At 47.9% G+C, this 23,285-nt stretch overlaps 1 protein-coding gene across 1 annotated transcript in view; it reads left to right on the plus strand.

The window, feature by feature from the left end:
- Positions 1-659: 659 nt before the first annotated feature.
- The window catches only part of PLEKHO2 (pleckstrin homology domain containing O2), a 44,084-nt gene continuing 21,458 nt past the window's right edge, over positions 660-23,285 (plus strand). The window contains exons 1-2 of the mRNA XM_044445024.1: positions 660-960; positions 12,376-12,528. Of these exons, the coding sequence (XP_044300959.1) occupies positions 952-960; positions 12,376-12,528 (162 nt within the window). The 5' untranslated portion in view covers positions 660-951. The remainder of the gene's footprint in view (positions 961-12,375; positions 12,529-23,285) is intronic.

Below are 23,285 nucleotides of genomic sequence, written 5' to 3' on the forward strand. Positions count from 1 at the left end.
TGCCGCTCCTCGCGTGGCTCATCCCCATCATCCAAGCCCTTCCTGCAGCGGCTTCCCCCTAACCCGATGCTCAGAAGGTGGCAACCAGGGCAGGGCATTCTTAGTGCCCCCCCACCCCGCATGTGGAATGATCTCCCTGAACCAGGCCCACCTGGCACCACTCTGGTTGCCGGTGCCTGGGTGAAGCCTCTTTCCTTCTTCACTCTGTCCTTTTGTAGCATATGCTGCAGCGTCTCAGCAGGCCTCGCTTGCATCTGTTGCAGGTTCAGACGTTTGTGCTTATCTGGTTGGCGAAGCACCCAGGGAACTCGAGCCACGGAGCGGCGGCGCGACGGGGTTCGTGCCACGGAGCGAGCTCCTTGCTTTGGCTCCCGGGGATGCCGGCCAGGCTTCGCGGAGAAGCCGCGCGGGCCTGGGTCCTGCGCGGGCCGCCGGAGCGGAGGGCGCGGCGAGGCGGGTGGAGGCGGCTCTCCTCTCGCCGCCCTGGTCCCTCTTCGCTCCCCGAGAGCTCGCGCCACCACCGGAAACCCGCTGTGTGTGTGTGTGTGCGCGCGCGCGCGCGCGCGCGCGCGCGGCGGGCGCTGCCGGGCGGGCGGGCGGCGCAGCAGCCTCCGGAGCAGCGGCGCGGGAGCGGGACTGCCCACTGCCTTGCAGCTGCGCTTCCGAGACCTCTTTCGCCATCCCTTGGAAAGTTTCCGAACTCCTCTTGTGTCCCCCAAGCGGCATGTTCGATCCGCTGACTTTGGCTGCCGCCTCCGGGGAAGCAAGCCCGGGAGAGGATGGAGTAACCCCGGGGGCGTTCGGAGCGCCGGGGGCGAGCCTTAAATAGGAATCTGCGAGGGAAGCAGCGGGACCTTTTTGTGCGGGGCGGGGAGAGAGAGAGAGAGAGAGAGACTCATCTTTACATTTTGGCCCGGGCAGACGCGTCGCCCTGCTCCTTCCTCCCCCAGCATGGAAGATGTGAGTAATGTTACCGCTGCGAAGGGGTTGACAAGGAGGCAGCTTCAAAGGCATTGCCTTTCTAAGCGAGATGGAATTGGGGGGGGGGAATATACTGAGGAAGTGCATCTTCCTCAGATCATTTCAAGGGTTAAGTTTCCAGTCCTCTGGGTTGGCCGCTTCTTGCTTGTTTCACGGACTGTCCCAAAAGTTGTGCCTGTCCTTTACTTTCCTGACCGGAGCTTGCTTTTCAAGCTACACAAAGTTGTTAAGTTTCATAACGAAGTGAAGGAGGAAAGTTTTTGAAGCGCTTTATTTGAGGCGGGGAGCTGGGGGAAGCCGATGGAAGGCAAAGGTTGTGAGGGGAATCTCTGCCTACTCCGCCCTCCCTTCCTGCCAAGATTGCTGCAGAAGTGAAACAGTGGGAGCTCTCAAAACGGCCTGGACGGAAGCCTTTTAAAGGGTTGTTTTCCTATTGGCATGGGATGGTTTTTGGCCAGGAAAACCGAAGGGGGAGAAAAAAGCATAGCCTGTTTTCTTGATGGACGTTGAGGCTGGTAAATAAAGAGAACGGGGTGGAGAACTGAGCTTGCTTCAGAGCAAGGTTTTCTCTTTCGAAAACCTTTCAGGGTGGTGAGCAGTCAAGAGGCTAATAAAGTTGCTGACTTGTTTTTACTGGCCCTGCTTTGGTACCTTCCAGGGTAGCTTGGCACCCCAAAATGTTAGCAGGTAGACCTTTTGCTGGCATGGATAGCAGGTGTTTGGGGGAGGGGGGACCTTGCTGGTTTAATTCCTAAGCACAAACGTTGTTAATGGCGGTGGAGAGGGGCCAGTTAAAAAAAAAAAAAGGCTGCAGTACAGATGAACACGAAAGGCAGTTGGTGCAAGCAATAATTGCATTGGCCCAGTAGCATGATAAGGAATAGCAGTGGCGACCGTGTGTGTGCATTGGGCTTGTATTCTGAAGGCTGAAGGAGGGGAGGTGCTTGCCAGGCAGAAGTGGGGCTAGCAAGGAGGCTGTGAATAAGACGGTGCCCCTTTTATCGTGGACAGTGAGACACCCCTCCTGCAAACGACAGACTTGCTTAGTGGGTGTGGGGAAGGCTGCGGGGCACTTCCTTGGCTCTTCTGAGGCCTTGCTGCCACCGCTCAGCATTTGCCACCTGAGCCTCCTCATGGTAGGCCAGTCCTAGAGCAGGACTCTTCAGGCTTTTCTGACCCACCTTTTGCATTGCTTTGTGACCCACTCTAATAGCTTGACAGATGGGAACCGTGTGCCTTGGCAATCCCACCCTGGACCCAGAAAGAAACTGGAGTTCATAGACTGCAACATTTAGCCAATTAACTGTTTGCCTGTATATGCCAATTAGGAAAGCTTTGCTTGAGTTAAACCAACCCTTGCAGCTTACAAGCATCTTTTCGGAAGAGGCATTCCAAAGCTAGTGCCTGGGAAATGCTCCTAGGCTTGCTCTGAGTTGTCATCTCAAAACAGGAAGATGCATCTTTTCTCTTCAGAACCAACGTATTGGCCTTGCATGTAAAATTGTAGAGTTTCCAATTAGGTGAATTCCTTACAATTATGTTTAGGTGTAATTTGATAGATGTTTAGACTTCTAGTGCCATGCTGTTGACATTGAGTGGTGGATCTCCAGGGCTGCAGTCTGACTTTTTCAGCTCTACCTGGAGATGCCAGGGACTGAGTTTGGAACCTTCTGCATGCTCTGCCACACACTGGCCACCATGGTGGCCTGCATGGCCAGTCACAAGGCAAATGGGCAAGCAGCTTTATTGTTTGTCCTCACCCAAGAATGGTGGGGCAAAGCAGACATGAGCTCCGAAGTCCAAAATGCAAAGCCAATCTTTGTTGAACCCAAATGGAAATGGCCCCAGAAGGTCAGAAGGCCTGCTACCATCCCCTGCTCTCAGAAATTAACAATCTGCAGAAATAAAAAGTCAGGAGGGGCACTGATCCTGGTAAGCGCCAAGATAGGTGTCTGCTGTGCACGTGGAGTTTAAAGTCCCAAGAGGGCATGCTGCTCTCATGTTCAGACAGAAAGGACTCCTACAATATAGTGGCTGGAGAATGGGGAGCGTTACAGGGATTTTGAGGGCTCACTGATCTGGTGATAGCAGTAGTGATTCTGTGCGCTTCTAGGCAGAAGGCCCGGGTGCCACCTGTTTCATCCAGAACAGCTTTTTCCCATGAAGCAAGTGGTGGGAGACATGGAAAGGTTCTGCATGGAAGGCAATGAAATCTGGGCAGTGTTGCTTTGCATGTTCAGGGCAAGGTGGGTGCAGGACACAAACCTCACCTAGAAGTACTCTGCAAAACACCAACTCTTGTTCATTTGTGGATTAATTCAGTGCTCCCCAACTTTTTCAATCTTCACCATCTAGAGGCAATTCACAGCTGGATCACTGACTAGTTCAGTTGTAATGTAATTTGTTCAAAGGTTTCTGTGAAGCAAACAGAACGATCGTGTATCGCGGATTGCCTCTTGCTGTACGAAAATGTACTGCAGCAATATGATACTCATGATAAACCAAGAACTGAGAGGGAGCCCTGCTTTCGAGCACTGCTTTTCACGGCTTCTGTGCAAGAATTTTTGTTTTGTTTTTTCACTAGGAAGCTGCTTTTCCAAAGGACAGGCAGTAGTTAGAGTGCTGGACTGGCCCAGAAGATCAGGACTCAAGTCCCCTCTTGGCCATGAAGCTCCTTGGGAGACTTTGGGCCAAGTGTTGACTCTCAGCTTAACAACCTCACAAAGTTGTTGTTGTCACAAAGAGGGCAAGAGGGAGAAAGAGGACCGTGCAAGTTGCTTTGGGTTCCTTGCAAGAAGACAGAGTGGGGTATAAATAATGCATTGTTTATTGTCACCAGTAACTCTTTGCAAAATGTAGCCATTGAGCCTTCCCAGCATGGATGCCTAGTCCTGAATCCTGCTGTAGATAAGCTGCCTCTACCCTAGGGTGAACCAATATCCCCCTCCCTTGCCCTTAGCATTTACATAGATCTATCAGGACCAGTCTGTGGCTTCTTTCTCCCGCTTTTTCTTTTGTCTTTTCAGACACAACTTCTGGTTGCTTTTGCCAGCACACACAGCCTCCACCAATTCTGCCGGTGTGATTTTGCTTCGGCATCCGTAAGCCGCATTCTCTCCACCAATGGCCCATCCCTGTAGCAATGCTCTAAAAGTGGCTTTGATGGAGGCTTCAGCTGCTCTGTCCACTCGCATTAATAGGAAGTAAAGAGGAAACAGGAAGTAGCTCTCACTGCTTTATAAGGGCATGTCAGTGGAAGCCAGTTTCAAACCTGTTGAAATTTCTTGGCTTACCATTCAGAACACAAAGAATAAGGGTCCCCTGTGTTCTCCTGCTCTCCATGACATCCCGGGAATTGCCGTACCTGGACCTGGTCTAAGGATCTTGGGCAGCACCTTCCCAGATTCTTTGAGGGAAGTCATGATGGTGAAGCCTCTGAAGCCAGCCTAACTCCCAGTGCAAATGTTTCTGTCTCCTTGATCTGCCTTGCTTCTTATTTATTTACACTATGGATTGGAAGGGGCTCTCCAAGTTCTCATATGGGGGGCGGGATTCCCCAGCCATACCTGGAGATGGCCGCAGACCATTCATTCTACCTTGGGCTACCTTAATACATCGTGCAATGCAAATCAATTATCCCTTTAAACATACGGTTGCTTGCAGGGCAGCTGGAGGAGTGACACAAGGATAGATTTTCCTGTACTGTCCATTCTACTGCATGTGTTTAGGGGAAGCAAGTGTTTGTGTTAGTCATGGTGATGAGCCTGGAATTGAAGTCTCTTAATTTTCCTCAATTACCTCACTGTACAAACCTATCGCATCTATCACTCTGTGGCTTGAACTTGTTGGATCCCGCGAATTTAAGGAGAACAAAATTGCCTGTCTGAATCAGACCACCTCCCTTAACATTTCAGCTGGTTTCAGACAGCATGATCATCCAGTTGTAAGGGTTCAGTATGGATTGTCATTGAACTGTGGATTGCTGTTGGAACATGGGTTCTTGTGTTGTCTGAACCCTCCTGAGATGATAAACCATGGCAAACAATACATTTGCTACCCAGCAGTAAACCATGGGTTCTCCTCCTGGACTGTTCATGTTGAACAAGCCATGGCTTGTTGATGTGACCAGGTTCAGGCTGTACGATAACCGGTGTTTCATTAACAACCCACAATCAACGCTTGAAGAGTGGGTTATCATGATGCCTGCAGCCCCTGTTGCTAACATTTATCAGGCACATGCTGCAGGGAAGTTTACAAGTGGCTCCTAGCGGCAGGATCCCTCCACTGTTGTTGGCTTCCAGCATCTGGTATGTAAAGATGTATTGCTTCACAGCCAAAAGGATACACTGACTCCCACTGCTAATAACCACCGAAATTCAGGATTCATGGAAGAAAGATCTAATTCATTTAAGAACTGGTCTAAGGCTACAGCCATCCCTGATTCTCCTTATTTCCTCTCTTCCTCCCTCTATGCCCTTACCTACCCCTCAGCTCAAATGATGAGTGTCTATGCCAAATATTGCTATTTTGATTACATTATGCAGTTTCATTAGGTTAAAACCTAATTTTCCACAATGATTTGAAGTAGCCAAAAATGACAAAGATGCTTGTTAATAGTATCATGTGATTTTGCAATATTGCTTCTTGTCAATGTACAGTTATTGTGCAAACTCTTTTGGAAAGTACTGGAAGGCATGTGTGCCTACAACTTGGAAACCCTCTGAAGCTCAGTGGGAGCACAGCGACAAAGTCCCCTTTCCTTACCTGTTGGGAAAGGGGTAGGATCCTGGCAGCCTCAGTGCTCCATTAGCAATAGAAGCCAGATGAAATTTGTGGGTGCTTTCCTCAGTCCACTGCTGGAATTCCTGACCGGCAGGATGGAATGAGAACGTATTTATCCGGAGTGGTTAAATTCTAGACACTTACCTTTTCAGAATGCGTGATGTGTGGGTTCTTTCATCTGCATTCAAAGAGAAAGTTCCCTCTGTAAAATATTCTGCCATGCTAGGAAGAAACGATGTGCGTGACCTTCTCTGTGCTAGGCTCACTTGGTTTTCTCCGCATGCCCCGGGAACCTACCAAAATATGATTTTCCCACAGGTTAGTTCAAGTGGGACAGTCCAGAATGACAACACAGAATGATGTGCAAAGAGGCTTGAAGCCACACTACAACTTCCTGTTCCTTTATGGGAAGCTACTGGAAGAAGCAGGCAAATCACCATAAATGCGTGTTTACCAGGTTAAGTCAAAAGATGGCATTAACTTTCCATACCAACCACAGGCCTGGTGGCTTGCCAAGGGCGCTGTCTAAATCTATGTTGGAGCACCAGTTTCAAGGTAGTTGCGTAGCTTCCCAGGTTTCTGCTGCTTGTGCTGTCCTTCACGAGCTGCAGAATTCTGCAGAGAAAGAAATGGGCAGCAACAGGGCTTGCTGGTTCCTACAACTGGAGGTGCTTTTTTAATGCATCAGCAGCCCACTGTAAATAAACTTTGTTTTTTTAGCCTGTCCCATTAGCCATATGGCTCCCTGGGCAGGTTACAGACATAAAAGCATGTAAAAGCAATATAAAACATTAAAAATACAATATTACATATAATCGGGTAATAGTAAGAAGTGCCCCTATTGCATCTTAGCCTGTGATAGAACCTATGATTGAAAGGCATTCCGCATTCTAGATTAAAATGCACACTGTTAAAACCAGATTAACCATCAAAATGCCAACAAAATAAAAAGGTTTTTGCCTGGCACCAAAAAGAATATAAAGGAGGTCCCAGGTGAACCTCTTTGGGGAGCTCATTCCAAAGTCAGGGGCCACTCCTGGAAAATATTACAAAGCAAGTCGGTAGTAATAGCGTGGACAGCAGGCTCGGGCTGTTACTGGCAGGATGCCGATCATCCCCTTTGTGCATCATGCTCAGCCCCCGTGTGAATGACCTCAGTGGGAGGACTGTTCATGGATTCCTGGTGGCTCTTTCCATATCTCTGGGCTTTCTGGCTTGTATCCAAGTGTCCTTTGTGGGAGAACCCATCCTGTTTCTCCCTTCAACTCCATTTGCTGCTGCTGCTTTCTGCTCACTACTGTTTTCTGTTTTTAGAGCTTCAAAAATAAGCAATTGGTTGTCCTGTCCCAGATAATTGCACAGTTGTCTTCATATTGTGTGTGTGGGGTGGGGGAAGTGTGCTGTTGGACATCTGTGGTCCTGCCTGGTCAATGTCCTGGCAAGTTTCAGCAGTCAATAGTGAAGTGCAGCTGGTAACAGAGAGAAATTGGCAAGGCGCTTGTAGGCTCATTTGCACACATGAGGGCAATTAAAAAGCAGTAAAGGGGGGGAAACAGGGCAAAGAACTATACCCAAAAGTGGGTGGCAACAAGGTATTTCCCTTCACAGTTCAATCCTCTCAATTTAAAGGGCTGAACTAATAGCTCTTAGTGCCCTTCACCATCTTGATACTGCTCCAGGTCTCCGGCAGTTCTAGAAAGGGCCATACTAGCTCCCTGAACTGCTCCTGCTTTTGACACATTTACTGATGTGCTGTTTGCAGTACTTAGAAAGTGCTGAGAAGGTGGCTGGGTGGGACAGAATGAATGGGGACACGAGGCAGGGGGTAAGTAATGAAGTGTGTGCCGCATTTCCTGCCCGCTCATTTGTGTTGGCACACACCAGGCATGAAGGCCACCTATTTGGACGGCTTTAACAAGAGAGTGGCCACATTCGTGGAGGAGAGGGCTATGCATGGCTGCTAGCATCGTGCGCTGTGCGCCGCATACCTGGGCCGGCAGTGCTCTGGCGCCCGTCCTCCCTGGGGATCCTGTGGACAGCTGGTTTGCCACTGCGTGAACCGAGTGCTGGACTGGATGAACCCTTGGCCTGATCCAAGCGGCTCTCCTTTAGCTCCTGTCATTTTCTAGCCATGAGATTTTCTGTGTCTTCCCCAATAAGAAAAAGGACACACGCTTTCCAGGCAGCTTTTAAAAAAACAAAACTGGAGAGGTGGCAGAATGGGATGGAGCAAATGGCATCAGCCAGATTTACACCCCTCCCCATATGGCTGCATTCCCTCCCTCCCTCCCTCCCTCCCTCCCTCCCTCCCTCCAGTTGGTTCCTGGGGAGGGGGAGAACTGCCAGGGAGCTGCAGCAGCAGGTGCTCCAAGACTGAGCCACACAATGGGTGTGGGTGCGTTCTGTAGCTTCCCTTTCTGGAATAGCTAGAGATTTGGTGAAGTACCAGAAATGTGGAAGGCACAGAGAATTGCCCACTCAGGCAGTCCAGGGGATGACATTGCTATGGGGGGAATTTGTCACTGCCCCCTTTGGTGGTGGTCCTCCTTCCCTTCTTCGCCAGTGGTCTCCAACGGGCAGCTCAGGGTCTCAGCACAGGTGCACCTATGTGCAGTCTTGGCTTTATTTATTTATTTATTTATTTATCGATTTATATCCTGCCTTTTTCCTACAAAGGGCTCAAGGCAGCTTATATCATTCTCCTCCTCCATCTTATCCCCACAACAACAACCCTGTGAGGTGGGTTGGGCTGAGAGTCTGTGACTGGCCCAAGGTCACCCAGTTGGCTCCATGGCCGAGCGGGGACTAGAACCCAGGTCGTCCCGAGTCCCAGTCCCATGCTCTTAACCACTACACCACACTGGCTCTCTTGTCAGTTTCTGTCTGTTACCAACTGTGCTTTGCCTCTTGCAGTGAAGACCTGCACAGATTTTGACCAGACACAACTATATTGAACAACCCTTAGTGTTCACTTTGACACTGGCACATTACTGATTTTTTTCTTTGGGGGAGGGAGGAGATTTGCCTACTTTTTTTCAGGGTCAGCAAAAAAGGGGGTGGGGGAGAGCAGTGAACCAGTGATGGTTGTGCCAGAGTGCTGCGGGGGTGGGTGTTGGTGAGGGGTTCTCCTGGACAGCGGGACAGGCAAGATCGCAGGGAAGGGGGGACTTGGCTACTGTTGCCAAGCTAGTTGTGAAAAACCACAATCAAATTGGTCTCATGAATTCAGCTGCAATGACCATCTTCCATGGAACAAAAACCCCTAGAACAAGTAATAGCTTGGTGGAGCGACATAATGCCCTCAAACAACCCACCCTGCATGAGGGCCAGTGTGGTGCAGAGGTTAAGAGCACAGGACTGGGACTCGGGCGACATGGGTTCTAGTCCTTGCTCGCTTGTCCACTGAATGACTTTGGACAAGTCCCAGACTCTCTGCCCAACCTACTTCACCGGGCTGCGGTGGGGATAAGAGTGAGAGCAGGAGGAGAACGGTGTAATCTGCTTTGAGTTCATTGTAAGAAAAAGTGGGATATAAATCTGTAGATATAAATTTAGACCTAGGAGTCTAGGCTGTGTGTCATAAATCCAGCCTCTTTGTCTTGCATGGCAGCCCTGTATATAGCGCAGAAGTAAGCCCCATGGAATTCAGAAGTGCTTACTCATTTGTAATGTGTAGGGTTGCCATCTGCATCTCAAGGATTTGGTTCCTCATATTTCTGAGCCCTGCACAATAGGTGAAAGTCATTTTTATTGGTATGATTTTTTTTCAGGCTGTCTTTAAGAGTGGGATCCCTTATCATCACAGATAATAGCAAACCTGTGTTTTAAGAAGTTTGCATCAAAGCAGGATGATCAAAAATGCTGAGATACATAAATATATATTTGTAAAAGATAAGATTACAGGAAGCAGTAACATTGCACAAGATGCAACTTCCTTGTATCTTAAAAGGTCCTTTAAAAAATAGAAACAAATATAGACTAATTTAAGAACTCTTTGCATCCTGCTCAGATGCAGTTTGAATTGAAGGAAGTTGACCCCCACGCACAGAAATAGAGACTGTAGAATTGCTTACAGGGTACAGACCGTCACTTGCCAGTGGAGCCTTTGCTTCACCCACAGGAGGTCCTGGATTCAGTTCCTGGACTCTCAAAAGATGCAGGATACAAATAATGGGAAACACCTCTAGTGAAGGTCCGGAAAGCTGTTGCCAGACAAGGTAGACAGTCTTCATTTATTTACATTTATAAACTTTGTATTTCCTGAAAAGGTTTCAAGGCACTGTATAAACAACAAACCAAGGAAAGCTTTCAGCAATAACATTAAGATCATTAAAACAGTAAAAAAAGTATACATTTTGAAAGGCTAAATGGGAAAAAAGATCTTTGCACCCTTTCTAAAGAGTGGAGCTCAGGTGTAACTTTTGAGCGAGTGCATTCCACAGCTTGAGGGCAACAGAGGAGAAAGCCACCAGGGCGGCAGCGGGCAGCTCCTGCCTCCCTCCACCACCCATGTTCATGGACTGCACCTTCCATCAGCCATAGCCAGAACAGCTCTGGGTAAGGGTCTCTGGGAGCTGCTGTCACAAGTTGTCCACCTTGCCTAGACAGACAGTGCCTCTGACCTGGTAAAAGAGCTTCCCATGATCTGGGGAAAGGTGGAAAAAGATGGGAAAGGTATTGTGCACTGGAGCCATTCCCCTCCGAGGAGAGGTTGCGACAGGTGGGATTGCTGGCGTGGGAGAAAGGGCAAGGCAGAGGAGTTGCAATCCAGGCATAGAAAACCATGCACGATGTGGAGAAAGTGGACCAGGAGTCATTTTTCTTCCTGCCTTATAATGCTTGAACCCAACAGGGTCAGTTCATGAAGCTGATTGGTAGGAACTTCAGAATGGATCAGAGCAATGACTTCACAGAGCACATCTTTACAATATGGCATTCATATCCCCAAAATATAGCAATGGTCACCAGTCTGAATGGCTTCAAAAGGGCTAAGACCATCACGGGCTGCTAGTCCCCGTGGCTATATGCCGCCTCCAGTAGCAGAGGCAACGCACCTACATGCACCAGTTGCTGGGGAACATGCGCGGGAGAGAACTGTGGTACTCAGATCCTGCTTGTGGGTTTCCTATGAGCAACCGGTTGGCCTCTGTGTGAACGGAGGGTTGGGCTTGTAGTCAACACAGCGTTTCCTATTGGCTTGTGATCCATGCTGCTGACCAGAACTCCCTCTGGAAGCTGCTTTCTGAGCAATGCCTTTTCAAAGAGGGAATCCGTCTGGAGCCACTTCATAACTGAGCTGCTGTGGAGGGGCGGATTGCACTTTCTAGAGGTCCAAACCAAATTGAGAGGCAGTGTGCTACAGTGGTTAAGAGTGTTGGGCTGGGGCTCAGGAGATGTGGGCCATAGGCCCCGTCAGCCGTGGGCTCAATGGGTGACTTTGGGCCAACCACAGACCCTCAGCCCAACCTACCTTGCAGGGTTGTTTTGAGGATACAAATATAATAATTATACATCCTCTGGGCTGCTCCTAGGGCAAACTCTTGCCAATGTCAACTGGGAAATTTTGTGCACTACAATGATGGCTTGACCATTGCATAGTGTGTGCTGAGTCCGGGCTTGTTTAATCTCTCCTTTGTATGTGCACACGCTGTATGATTTTTTCTGTCTTTTGGATGGGTTCCCCTTTCTGCTGTTTCCTTCAAAGCCATACAAACCATTCTCAGAGATGTTCTAATTTTGAGGTTTGGCTCATGAAAGGAGGCTTGTATCTGATCTCACAAGAATGTGCACTGTAAAAGTTTTATAAGAACTCCTTTTTGGTGCTAACTAGATATTGCAAGACTTTCAATTAAAAAGAAGTGGAGACCAGCATGGTCTGGAAAACAGAAGCCTCTTGTCCCTAAAGGCCTGGAGGGAGCTGTGCTGGAGAGTCCTTCTTTGTGAATTTACTGGTGGGTGCTTGGGTAGTCGGGCTGCTTTATGGGCTTCTGTTAAGCTTAGCTCCAAACACAGCTGGCTGAGGTGGAGGTGCAAGTGAGGCAGCCCTCGCCCGAACACAAGGCTTTTTTTTTTTTTTTTTAAGGGAAATGTATATGAACATGATAGGAGCAACAAAATAGCAAGAACAGGAAAGGCCAACTTTTTGTGTAATCTTGTTAAAGAAACAGCTGAATTATGAAGCATCTTAACGTGTATTGCTAAATTTTCTTTTAAAATCTTCAGTTAATTAGGTTTCTTTTGGAGGTAGTGTTTTGTTAGCAGTGGGAGCGCTGGTTACCAGCAGTTCTCAAGTTCATGGTGCCAGGCTCCATGTGGCTAGTCCACATGAACAAGAAATATCAGCTAAAGCATATTTGCTGGCCATGTTCCTGGCAGCTTCATATGGAGGACTGTTTAAAAGGGAGCCTTTCTCACTGATACTGAATGGGAGGCTGCTGGGGATGAGGGCTAAGTGGCAAGTTGGTGTGTGATGGGTGTGTTTCTCCTTAGTATTCCCTCAAAGAAATGGCTTGAATGCGCTTTATGCTGTGCACACCTTGGTTTGTATTACATTCCGTGATGTCAGAATGTGAATGTCTAATGATAGCCATCTACTTCCTGGTGTACCTCTAGGGTGTGAAGGAGGAGACACCAGACAAGCCAAAATGTTCTACCGTGGCGGACAAAGCTGGATGGATCAAGAAGAGCAATGCAGGGCTTTGGGGCTTCTGGAAGGAGCGCTACATGCAGCTGTGCAAATCCCAGCTCTTGATGTACGAAGATGAGGTAAGACCAGCCAGGGAAGAGGGGTCTGATCCTGTCTGCTGTGTGCTGCTGGCATCTGCCACAGTGCAGTTATGCATTCAGCCTGGCTCTTCCTTGAATTTGTGCCAACCCTGGTTCATGTATTACAACAGTCCTGAATATGGGTTGCTGTAGGATCGCAGGTTATCACTGAATTAGGGGATGTTGCTATGTGTGAACCCTGCACTATGGGTTAGCTGCAGGTTGTTAGCTAGAAACAACCCAGGAAAATAACCAATTCTTTATCGTCAGGTTGTCAGCTCTGGATTGTTCATGGTTAATAACCAGGGTTCCCATGTAGAGACAGTTTGTGATTGAACAACATCCCGTATTTCGATGACAACCTGCACTTGATCAGTACCTGGTGAATCAAGTTGCTGTGTCTGTATCTGGTCATAGGTTCCTTATTTTCTTCAGTTGTAATGTTGCAACTCTTAATTCAGACTAATGGCCTCCTTTTCCTACTGTGTTTCCGTGAGAGAAGTCAGTTATTTCTGGGTGAGATCAATTATTCCAGTTACTTTCTTCACCCTTTGGTACCAGCCTGCAAACTTGGCCTGCCACAGAAGTGAGTTGGCGCATGTGCTATTGTTGTTGGTTTGTTCCATCAGACGGTGTGCTGCTTTCTGTTTTCCTGGAAAAAAGTTAGAACACAAATTCTGTAAGAGAGCAAGTCACTGTGCAGTGCATTCCAGAGGCTAGCAGGGTCAGGTTCTTGTGGCATCTCCAGACTGCAACCATGTTTTTAGAAGCATGCTTGAGTGTGTTTTAGATTTAGGGTGTTGGGATATTATGGTTTGTAAGAAGCTGCTTTGGCATGTTGCGAGGCTTCTGGGGAGGAGTCACCATGAAACAGGAGTGAATGGAGAAACACACATGCATTTCTGGACCCTACATCAGCCTCTGGGCTTCTGGGGAGGCTCTGCTCTGTGACATTATTACATGTGGCTGAGAAGCAGGACCTTAGTGGTGACACCAAAGCCTTGGAATGGCCCCCTTGTTGTTTCTCGTTCAGAAATCTAACATTGTCTTGTTGAAACAGGCTTTTCATTTCTTAATATTTTGTTATTCTTAAAAATGATACTGCTTGTCATAGTTGGTGTTCTTTTTGGTCTATGGTTTTTAATATTACAACTATATATATATATATATATATATATATATATATATATATATATATATATATATATATAGAGAGAGAGAGAGAGAGAGAGAGAGAGAGGAATATATATATTTTCCTCTTATTTTTTGCAAAGTCACTTTTATTGGTAGAAGAGCAAGCTATCACTATAAAGTAACACAAATCTATCCTATTTCATTTGATGCAAGGAACATTGTTGTGTTCATTGTTGCTTAGCTATCCATTGTCGTCTTTGCCCCTGGGCAGGTTTGCACAAAACAGTAGCCGCCTGATGAATAAGCCTTGGTGAACCACAGTGCACCCAACAGATGATCAGGCTCGTGGTGGTTTGTTCTTTCCTTCCTTCCCTCTGGGTTCTGCAGCGAGCATTGCAGTGTCCTTTGCCCTTCCTTTCTCCCCACCTACTCAAGTCACTGCCCCTTTTTATTTGCCATTTGCCATGGAGCTCTTGGGTGACGTTGGGCCAGTCAAAGACTCTCAGCCCAGCTTACCTCACAGGTGGTGGTGGTTGTGAGCATAACATGTAAGCCACCTTGGCTTCCTCACAAGAGGAGAAATGTCAGGATCTAAATGCAAGATGAGGATGACGAGGATGATGATGATAGTTTTTAAAAGTCAGAGCCTAAGAAAGGCTCAGTTGGAGTTGTACTCACCAGAAAATCACTAGTAAGAGGGAAATAGCTCTCAGTGTCCTTCACATTGTTGATGAAAATGTATTTGATTCATAGTTTAAAAATGCCTTATAGGCAGATAATAGGGCACAGCAGATAGGGTGCCACCACTGGCAAGACCTACACCCTGTTCCCAAAGTGGCCCCCTTCACTCTGCCTCATTGAGAGCCAGTGTGGTGTAGTGGTTAAGAGCATGGGACCGGGACTCAGAGGATCTGGGTTCTAGTCCCCGCTCAGCCATGGAGCCAACTGGGTGACTTTGGGCCAGTCACAGACTCTCAGCCCAACCTACCTCACAGGGTTGTTGTTGTGGGGATAAGATGGAGGAGGAGATGTAAGCTGCCTTGAGCCCTTTGTAGGAAAAAGGCAGGATATAAATCACAATATAAATAAAATAAATAAATATAAATTGAGCCACCTCCTGAGGGTACACACACAGAGACACTAGCATCTCTTCTTTCTGGAATAGCCAGGGAACCCAGCAAAGTGCCAGAAAGGCACTGGGCACTGTCTGTTTAACACTGAAAATTGGGAAGGTTATCTTGCCCAGAGAAAGCTTGTCACATGCCCTGTTGGATGCACCTGCTTTTTCTCCCTTTCCCCTCTTCAACTGACAGCTCAGCAACTGTGTCCAAGTGATCCTGCATTCGGTGTTTCCTTGCCCATTCCATCTGTGTTACCAGCCACACTTGACTTTCAGGGGCAGCTGAAACCTACAAGGACGGCCACAAATGTACACTTGCACATCTCAGTTCATTCGAATTCACCACCACCAAGAATTTTTTTTAAAAAAATACAGGTATATTTGTGCACATTTCTGGGGGGAAAATGAATTAAAGTGACAAACTTATTTACTTATTTATTTATTTAAAACTTTTGTATGCCATCACCACATGCCTTGGCATCTCAGGCCAGCTCACAATACATATAATTAAAAACAATAAAATGATCTTTATAAATAACAAATTCAATAAAAGATTACATAAGGACAAAAAACCAAAAACAAAAAGAGCGACTGTTCAACGATAAATTATTAGTTTTTAAAATAGCGATTAAATAAAAGGTTTTAACCTAGTGCTGAAAAGAATGTAAACTCGGTGCCAGGCGCACACCTCTCCAGGGAGTGCATTCCATAATTTGGGCGCCACCACAGAGAAGGCCCTGCTCTGGGTAGATGTTCTTTTTATCTCCTATGGTTGTTTCAAAGTACCACTTGGGCACCAGTGGAGGGACTGTCACTGGTGAGATTATGCAGAGCAGCAAGGAGGCTTTGCCTCTCTTGCCATGTGACTCACTAGTTGTTCCCTGTAACCTGCAGTGGAATAGGCCTCCTGGGTTTAGATGACACGGCAGCCTATTGTGGGTCAAACAAGCCAGGGTTTGGCAAGTGGCTTGTTGCCCCCAAATAAGTTGCTTCATGGGAAGCTGTCTAAGTTCAGATGACACAAGAGTCATGCAACCCCAGTGTCTCTCTCTCTCTCTCTCTCTCTCTCTCTCTCTCTCTCTCTCTGTGTGTGTGTGTGTGTGTGTGTGTGAGAGAGAGAGAGAGAGAGAGAGAGAGAGAGAGAGAGAGAGAGATCAACCCAACAAAGGAGAATACACCATGCCTCTGGTCTAGGCCATAAATGCTTGTGCCAGAACAACCCTGTTGGTCTTTGAGGTGCCCCGAGACTCATCATAATAGAAACATAGAAACAGAGTGAGTCAGAAGGGGCCTCCCGGGCCATCTAGTCTGACCGCCGGCACCAGCCGGCTCCGCTCACGACATGCCATCCATGTGGACGTCCAGCCTGTCTTTGAATACCCTCACCAATGGGGCCTCAACGACCTCTCGTGGAAGCCCATTCCACACCCTCGGGGTCCTAACTGTCAGGAAGTGCTTCCTGGCATCCAAATGGAACCTTGGTTCCCTGATGTTTTGTCCAAGATGTATTCAATCAATGCAAGCAGAATCCAGTGCCTTGCACTAGGTTCCCAGTGTGATACCTGCGAATGCCAGATGCCGGCCAGGCTCCCTGCCCCTCCTCTCTATTGATCTATTCGAATAAGATTTTATTTAATTTTAAACTGGAAGGGTTAAGAAATATGCCTCCACAGCAGCCATTCTGTGGGAGTTTTCCACAATGCTGGCTCAAAATTTCGCATGTGCACAGCAGCCCAGAAAGGTGGATGACGCCAGAGTTAGAAGGACAAAAAGTAAAATAATAATGCAGGGAAGTGCTGGTTGGAGCTGCAAGGCTGAGTCCAAGGTGTTCTGTGCATAGGCTGAGTTGCACGGAAGGGGTGACGCAGTGTTGCCCAAAGGCCTGTGCTGAGAGTGGGCTGGGCTTGTTCTTTGCTTTTGGGAGAACCAATATTGTTCCCTTTCAGACTCGGCTTGCTGTTTGTACACTGGGAGATAATGGTGACTTGCCTTGCAGGATGTTATGGGAGTTATCATTTTAATTATTGTTATACAAATATTGGGAGCTTCTTAGGTTATTGCTAAGGAACATGAGAAAAGCTAGGGTAATGTTTTACTGACACTAGTACATTTCTATATGCATACCTAATACATATAGCATTTAGGCACCTATGTATCAATTGCAATGAATATACTTAATACATATGCAGTGCAAGTTACTTTATTTATTCAAAACATTTGTATGCTGTCCTTCACTATCGTGTCTGAGGACGGCTTACATAATTAAAAGCAAAACCATAAAACAATCAATAAAACAGAACAATACAATATAATTATAAAACCAGAGCAAATAAATCCGATCCAAACAAAACTAAAAAGTGACTGTAAAACGGTAAAAGTACTAATTCTTAAAATATCGATTAAATAAAAAGGTTTTAACCTGGCGTCAAAAAGGGTATAGGCTCGGCGCCAGGTGAACCTCACTAGGGAGCATATTCTATAATTTATGGAATTATTTCTAATGCTTTAATTGTTTTTGCCTTTGTCACAAGTTCTTGAAGTTCAAAATAAAAATTATAATCAATGAATAAAGAAAGCAAATTGGACAGTATTTGCAAAGTACAGGAAAGTAAACTCAAAGCCCAAAAGCGCAATGTAGTTCCACTGAATTTGGGAGGAGTGAATGGGAGTAAGACTCACTAGTCCGTTGTAACACTTTGGAGCAGTTCAGCTGGTTGTATCTAATGCTGATAGGAAGCAGTTCTGTAAACAGAATTGGAAAGGCGGTGTTCTCCCCTCCTTCAGCATGTGCTCCAGAGCTGCTTTGGAGTGCTGGAAGACCCTCTGGATTGGAAGTTTGGGTGGCACAGAGGGCTGCCACGGGAGGCAGGGAGGAAGTCCTCGTCCATCACTGCTTCCCCACCCCCCCCGATTGCCTGCTCATCTTCACTGGTGGCCCCACACCCAGCGTGTTGCAGTAGTCCAGAGTGGAGATGGCAGCAGCTAGGCTATTAGGGTAAATATGGCATTTCTGGCTGGTCAGTAATTTTTGACCAAGTGACTGCATCAGGGGGACAGGTGAGAAGCATAAAAATTCACACCCAACAAGCAGTCCTCTATGTGGAATGCCAGGGCGTTCTGCCTGCCCCTGAGAACACCAAGAGAACTTTGCAGCTGTTTGGCATCCTTCAAATCCTCTACTCTGGCCTGCAGCTCCCGCTTCCTTCTCCTTCTGCATTCATAGGCGTGCAGGACACTTTCCTGTGTGGGCCTCCATGGCTGTTTTTCCGGCTGAAATGCAGATCTCTCTCCAGTTGTTGTCCATTATTCTACCTCCTGCTTCGTTTGAAGCCAGTTTGCAAATCCAGAGGGTGAACTTGCATTGGAATAAAACTTACATTAATGTATGTGTGCTTTGCTTGTCAAAGGAACATGTATTGGATTTCAAACCAGGTTTTCTTGGTGGTGCAAAAAGAAACCTTCCACTGAGCCACAAAGAAATGGGAGATGGTGGATTTAAATCAGTGCATGCTGCATGGCATAAACAAACAGTGAGTTGTGTATATATGGAGAAACGTTGGACTGCGGCAGAATGCCATGAAAATGCAATAGGGTGGCCATGTGAGCGTGTTCACGGAGAACTGTTTGAAGCTGTCTTCTGTCAGAATGGCTGCCCAGTCCAAGTCCTGTTTAAAAGATAACGAACCATAAGAAGGCAAGGAGTACGGAAGCTATTCAATCACCAATCATTTATTGTCGATGCTCATTATCAGTTATAAACCACGTTATCTGAGAAACAGGTGTGCGACAATTAAAAACAAAGCTTTAGCGCAACAAAAGCTAGAGGACTAACGGCAATGAAAGGACTAAAACCGCATCCAGGATTTTGGGTGGCACAGAGGGCTGCCACGGGAGGCAGGAAGGAAGTCCCACACTGCTTCCCCACCACCCCTGCTTGCCTGCTCCTCTTCACTGGTGGCCCGACACCCAGCGTGTTGCAGTAGTCCGGAGTGGAGATGGCAGCAGCTAGGCTAAGTGGAAAGGCTGGATCTACACAGCCTTTCTGATGTCTGCGTGTGCTGGGTGGAATTGCTGTTTCTGAGGGTGCACATTCTATCAACGCAGGAGAAAGTCCATGCACCCACGCCTGACCAATCGACCTTTGTGGATGCAGATCTTGAGACTCAGGCAAGCTCATAGCAAGACAGGCAAGCTCTCACATCCACAGGTAGCACCTAGGCATCACCTGGTCTGATCTGTAGCTACCACCTGGCAGACAGCTGGCTGAGTAGGTCACCCGGTCAGAGGCTTCTCCGCTGTGGTCAGACATACTGTATTTCTATTTCAATTATGGCAGTGATGTCTAAATTTGCAGGTGCACCTGTAAACTAGCATATGCCAATGGCGTACAAACTTGGGTTCCCTTCTTGGTGTTGGTCTCCTGGGCTGGACTGTTGGAAAAGGTAAGGAGGATTGGGTCGCACAAATGCACACATTTGAGAGCTCAGACAATGAACCTCGAGGTGGGCAGCTTGTATTTGTGAGCAGTCTGTTGTCTCAGGCCTGGAGCCTTTGGGTGACTTCTGCTGCAATCCCAGCTCCAGATGAAGCAGGTCCAGCAACTCAGGGCACATCCAGAAGAGTTTGCCCCATGCTGCCTGACAGGCCTGTCCTTGGAAAGCCATGCAGATTGCCATTGTAGGTGGGCTCAGTATCCAGAGCTCCACTGTCCATTCTGTGTTGACTTCCAGTTTATTTCCAGACACAATTCACAGTTCTGGTGGTGACCTGGAAAGCCCTGGATCGTGGGCATGGAGCTCCAGGGTCCCAGCTGAGCTTCCCCAGATGGCCTCACCTCCTCACCTCACCCCATCTTCTGTCTCTCAGTGACAGATGACTGATGGTGTCCAGACTCTTGCCTACTTTTCTCCCCATTCTGAAAGGTTGCAGTGGCCTTAGAAGGTTTTGATTACAGCACTAAGCACTTTAAGCTAAATATTAGTGTGTTTGGGGCCCTTTCCTCTTCTGCTCTGCCCACCACTGGAAACAGTCCCCTGGAGCATCTCCAGAATGGAGTTTGGCTTGTGGGCCGAATGAGACTCCATGCCAGTTTGCGAGCGCTGTGTCCGAAGGACTCGCACGAGCATCCCCCATGTCGCCAGAGGCCCCCTCTTGCCTCAGGATGCCTCATTTTCTGGGACATGGGCCAGAGCTTTCTTCTTTGAAGCACTCAGACTTGAGGACTCCTGTTTCTAGTGGTGCATTCGGCCACTTTGGGGGCCATCCTGCAGCCCCCCCTTTCTGAAGCAGAGACAGCCTGTGCCCCAGCAAGGTGCGGTGGCAGTGGTTTCCATGGATGCACCTGTTTTTTTTACCTGGATAGCCCTTTTTGACTGCCTAGATAAAGCCCTGGGATGCAGGAGGAAAGGACTCTGGGAGGCTGATAGGAACTGGCCGAGGTGCCCCTGGGGAGTGACAGAGGCCGCTGTTCTTGGTGCACCTTCTAGGGTCAGGGTGCCCCCCCCCTTCAGGTGAGGGCTGTAACGGCAGAGGAGAGCTCATCCCACGGCTGCTGCCTCCAGGTGTTCCTGTGGACCCAGGGACAGGGGTTGGCAGTGCTGGGAGGGGACATGGAGGAGGAGCCCGGGCCAGTTCTTGGCCCCATGGCTGGAGTGCCTGCACACAGCTGGGGGGCTTGCCCCTCAGGGTGGGGCTCAGGGTTCCTGAAACGAAGGGCTCTTGAAATAGCCCTTAGTTTGGATTCAGCGATCCGCTTTGCTGGCTGTAGCTTGTCGGGTGTACAATGGAAAGAAAGAGCTTTTGGCAAAGAACTGGAAAAGCCTCCTGGCACACCCCCCTCCCCGGGGCACAGTTGCATCCCTGATGGGGCAGCCAGTGTGGGCTGTGGGGGGTTGGGCTGGGGCTTGGCTTTGGGCTCCAAAACTCTTGGGGTCCCCTAGACACTGTTGGGAGGCCACTGGGTTGCACCCTGGAGCATCAGCCAGGAGGCACTGAGCGCACATTTCCATTCCGAATCACGCGCTCTCCTGTGTCTCCCCTGCTCAGCCTCTGTCCTGCTGTGCGGAATCGCTTCCCGGGAGCTGCTTCCTGAAGTGGCTGCTCCTGCTGGTGCCTCAGTTCTTCTCAAGACGTCGCCTCCCGCAGGGTGTCCAGTCCACCTCCTCCCTGTGGGCCTTTCAGCATTTATTCAGGCTTTCTTTGTGCTGGTGTGAGGTTCGGGGTCTCCCACACTCCGTGTGGCTTGGCCCGAGGTTTTAGCACTCTGATTATTTTGCCGCCGTTGCCTTGCATTTATACCCCACTCTTCTTCCTCATGCAAGGAATCTAAGGTGGCCTACAAAGTTCTCCTCTACATTTCATCCTTACAGCAGCAACCTTGTGAGGTGGGTTGGGCTCAGAGGCAGTGACTGGTCCAGAGTCACCCAGTGAGTTTCAATTCCAAGGGTGGACTAGAACCCAAATCTTCTGAGTCCTAGCTTGGCGCTCATAACTGCTATACCACACTGGCTCTTTTATTATTTTTATTGTGAATATCACGAATAGAAGGGATGCAGGTGGCGCAGTGGTTTAAACTGCTGAGCTGCTGGGCTGGTTGAGCGAAAGGTCGCCGGTTCGAATCTGCACAACGGGGTGAGTTCCCGTTGCTCTGTCCCAGCTCCTGCCAAGCTTGCAGTTTGAAAGCATGCAAATGCAAGTAGATAAAAAGGTACCACTTCGGTGGGAAGGTAACAGCGTTCCGTGCACCTCAGTGTTTAGTCATGCTGGCCACATGACCACGGAGACTGTCTGCGGACAAACACTGGCTCCCTCAGCTAGGAAATGGAGATGAGCACTGCCCTCTAGAGTCAGGCATGACTGGACTTAACGTCAAGGGGAAACCTTTACCTTTATCACCTATAAAAACCAGAAACATACCCCCTCCCAAATTAATAATTACTGATATGTAAGTATTTGAATAATTGAACAAATCCAGATGTGTCAGTTCTGCACAAGCTTCACCAAAGGCTGACCAAATATCCATATATATGTCCATTTGAGAACTATGTCTTTATGTCATCTGCTCTAATATTGAAAGCATTGTTGCATCTTCAGTTCATTGTATTTTAGGAGGTGAGCTGTTCTCTTTCAATCTTTTAGCTGTCTCAAGTGCACCAAAAATTAATTTTCATTGGCCAAGCTTTATTCTCTGCAAAACAAGTAGAGAATTTAAAAGCACATGTGCATCAGAAATATTGGAGTGTTCTATTTCGAATTAGAATCCATATTATAAACTACCACCCCAAAGGGGACAACTACAGGGCGGGCCAAAACATGTAGTCTTGCAGCTGTAGCTGGCTTAGGCAAACCCTTACTGAAGAGATGCTGTGGCTTTCAATTTTACACATTAGCCTGAATTATCAGAACTTGCCTCTGTTAACTGCATTGCCTCAGACAAAATACTGTTGACCAGAGTCTGTGCAGCCACCAGTCACCAAGGCCTGGTTCATAGTTGTCTGTCACTCACAAGATTCCTCTGTGCTTGATTTCCCAGTGCTGGTGGTTGATGGACAGCCAAATATGTGCCCTAATTTGCAGAGAAGAGACTCTGCCTTTGAGGTGATAGGAAAGGTCTTCCTGTGATGGCCCCATTCATCCATGCAAGCTGTTATGTGATGTTGGCAGCTATCAAGTGCACGAAGAAGACATCACACACAGTTCCTGACATCTCCAGGTTTAAAAATGGATCTTGCTGAAAGCCGTGGCTGGTCACACTAGATGATACCGGGCTAAATAGTTCCATGGTCTGACTGGGGGTTGAGTTTGCAGAAAATGCACACCTTCCCAAATTCTCCAGGCTCTTAGCTGACAAGCAAGGCTACTGACTAGCTACTCCACCCAGTTCCTCTTGCAAGTAGGATGATACCGTCAATGATATGGCTTCAAACTCTGGTTTGTTAGAGGAGAGCCAAGCTAGGAGTTCAGGTTTGGATATGATGCTGTGCTTTCCCTGGTTTTTCGGCTGCTCCTGCTTGCAGGAGGAGCCTAGTTAGAGTGGGGTGGACAATTGTCCCGCTCCAGAAAAGACAGTCCTCTATTTAAAAGACTGCCCAGTCCAAGTCTGGAGTGAAGATGCTGAGCCGGGTCCTTGAGGTTGCCACTGACAAGTAGCATTTGGACAGGTACCCACATAACTCAGGCAGGTCTTCTTCGCTATGGTGAGATGCCTGACCTATCTGTTCCAGGCTAAAATAGGCTAAAATTTACCAGTTATTTCTGAGTTTGCATGTTTTGCATAACTGGTGATGCAAGTTTTTTGCTAATCTACATCTTTTTTGTTGATACATTTGGGGTCTAGAGGGAGCAGCCAGGCAGCATGCACTGCCAATAGTCACACAGTAATTCTGTCCTACCTTTCAGGGTGGTTGTACAGATTGTTGTCTTTTGATCATTTGTAGGAAGCAAATAAGGCTTCCACCCAGCTAAGTACTTTGACTTGACCTGTGTGTTTAGCTAATTAATGACT

This window comes from Varanus komodoensis, unplaced genomic scaffold, assembly GCF_004798865.1.
Source record: "Varanus komodoensis strain SLA01 unplaced genomic scaffold, ASM479886v1 scaffold46_3, whole genome shotgun sequence".
NCBI classification, from domain to species: domain Eukaryota; kingdom Metazoa; phylum Chordata; class Lepidosauria; order Squamata; family Varanidae; genus Varanus; species Varanus komodoensis.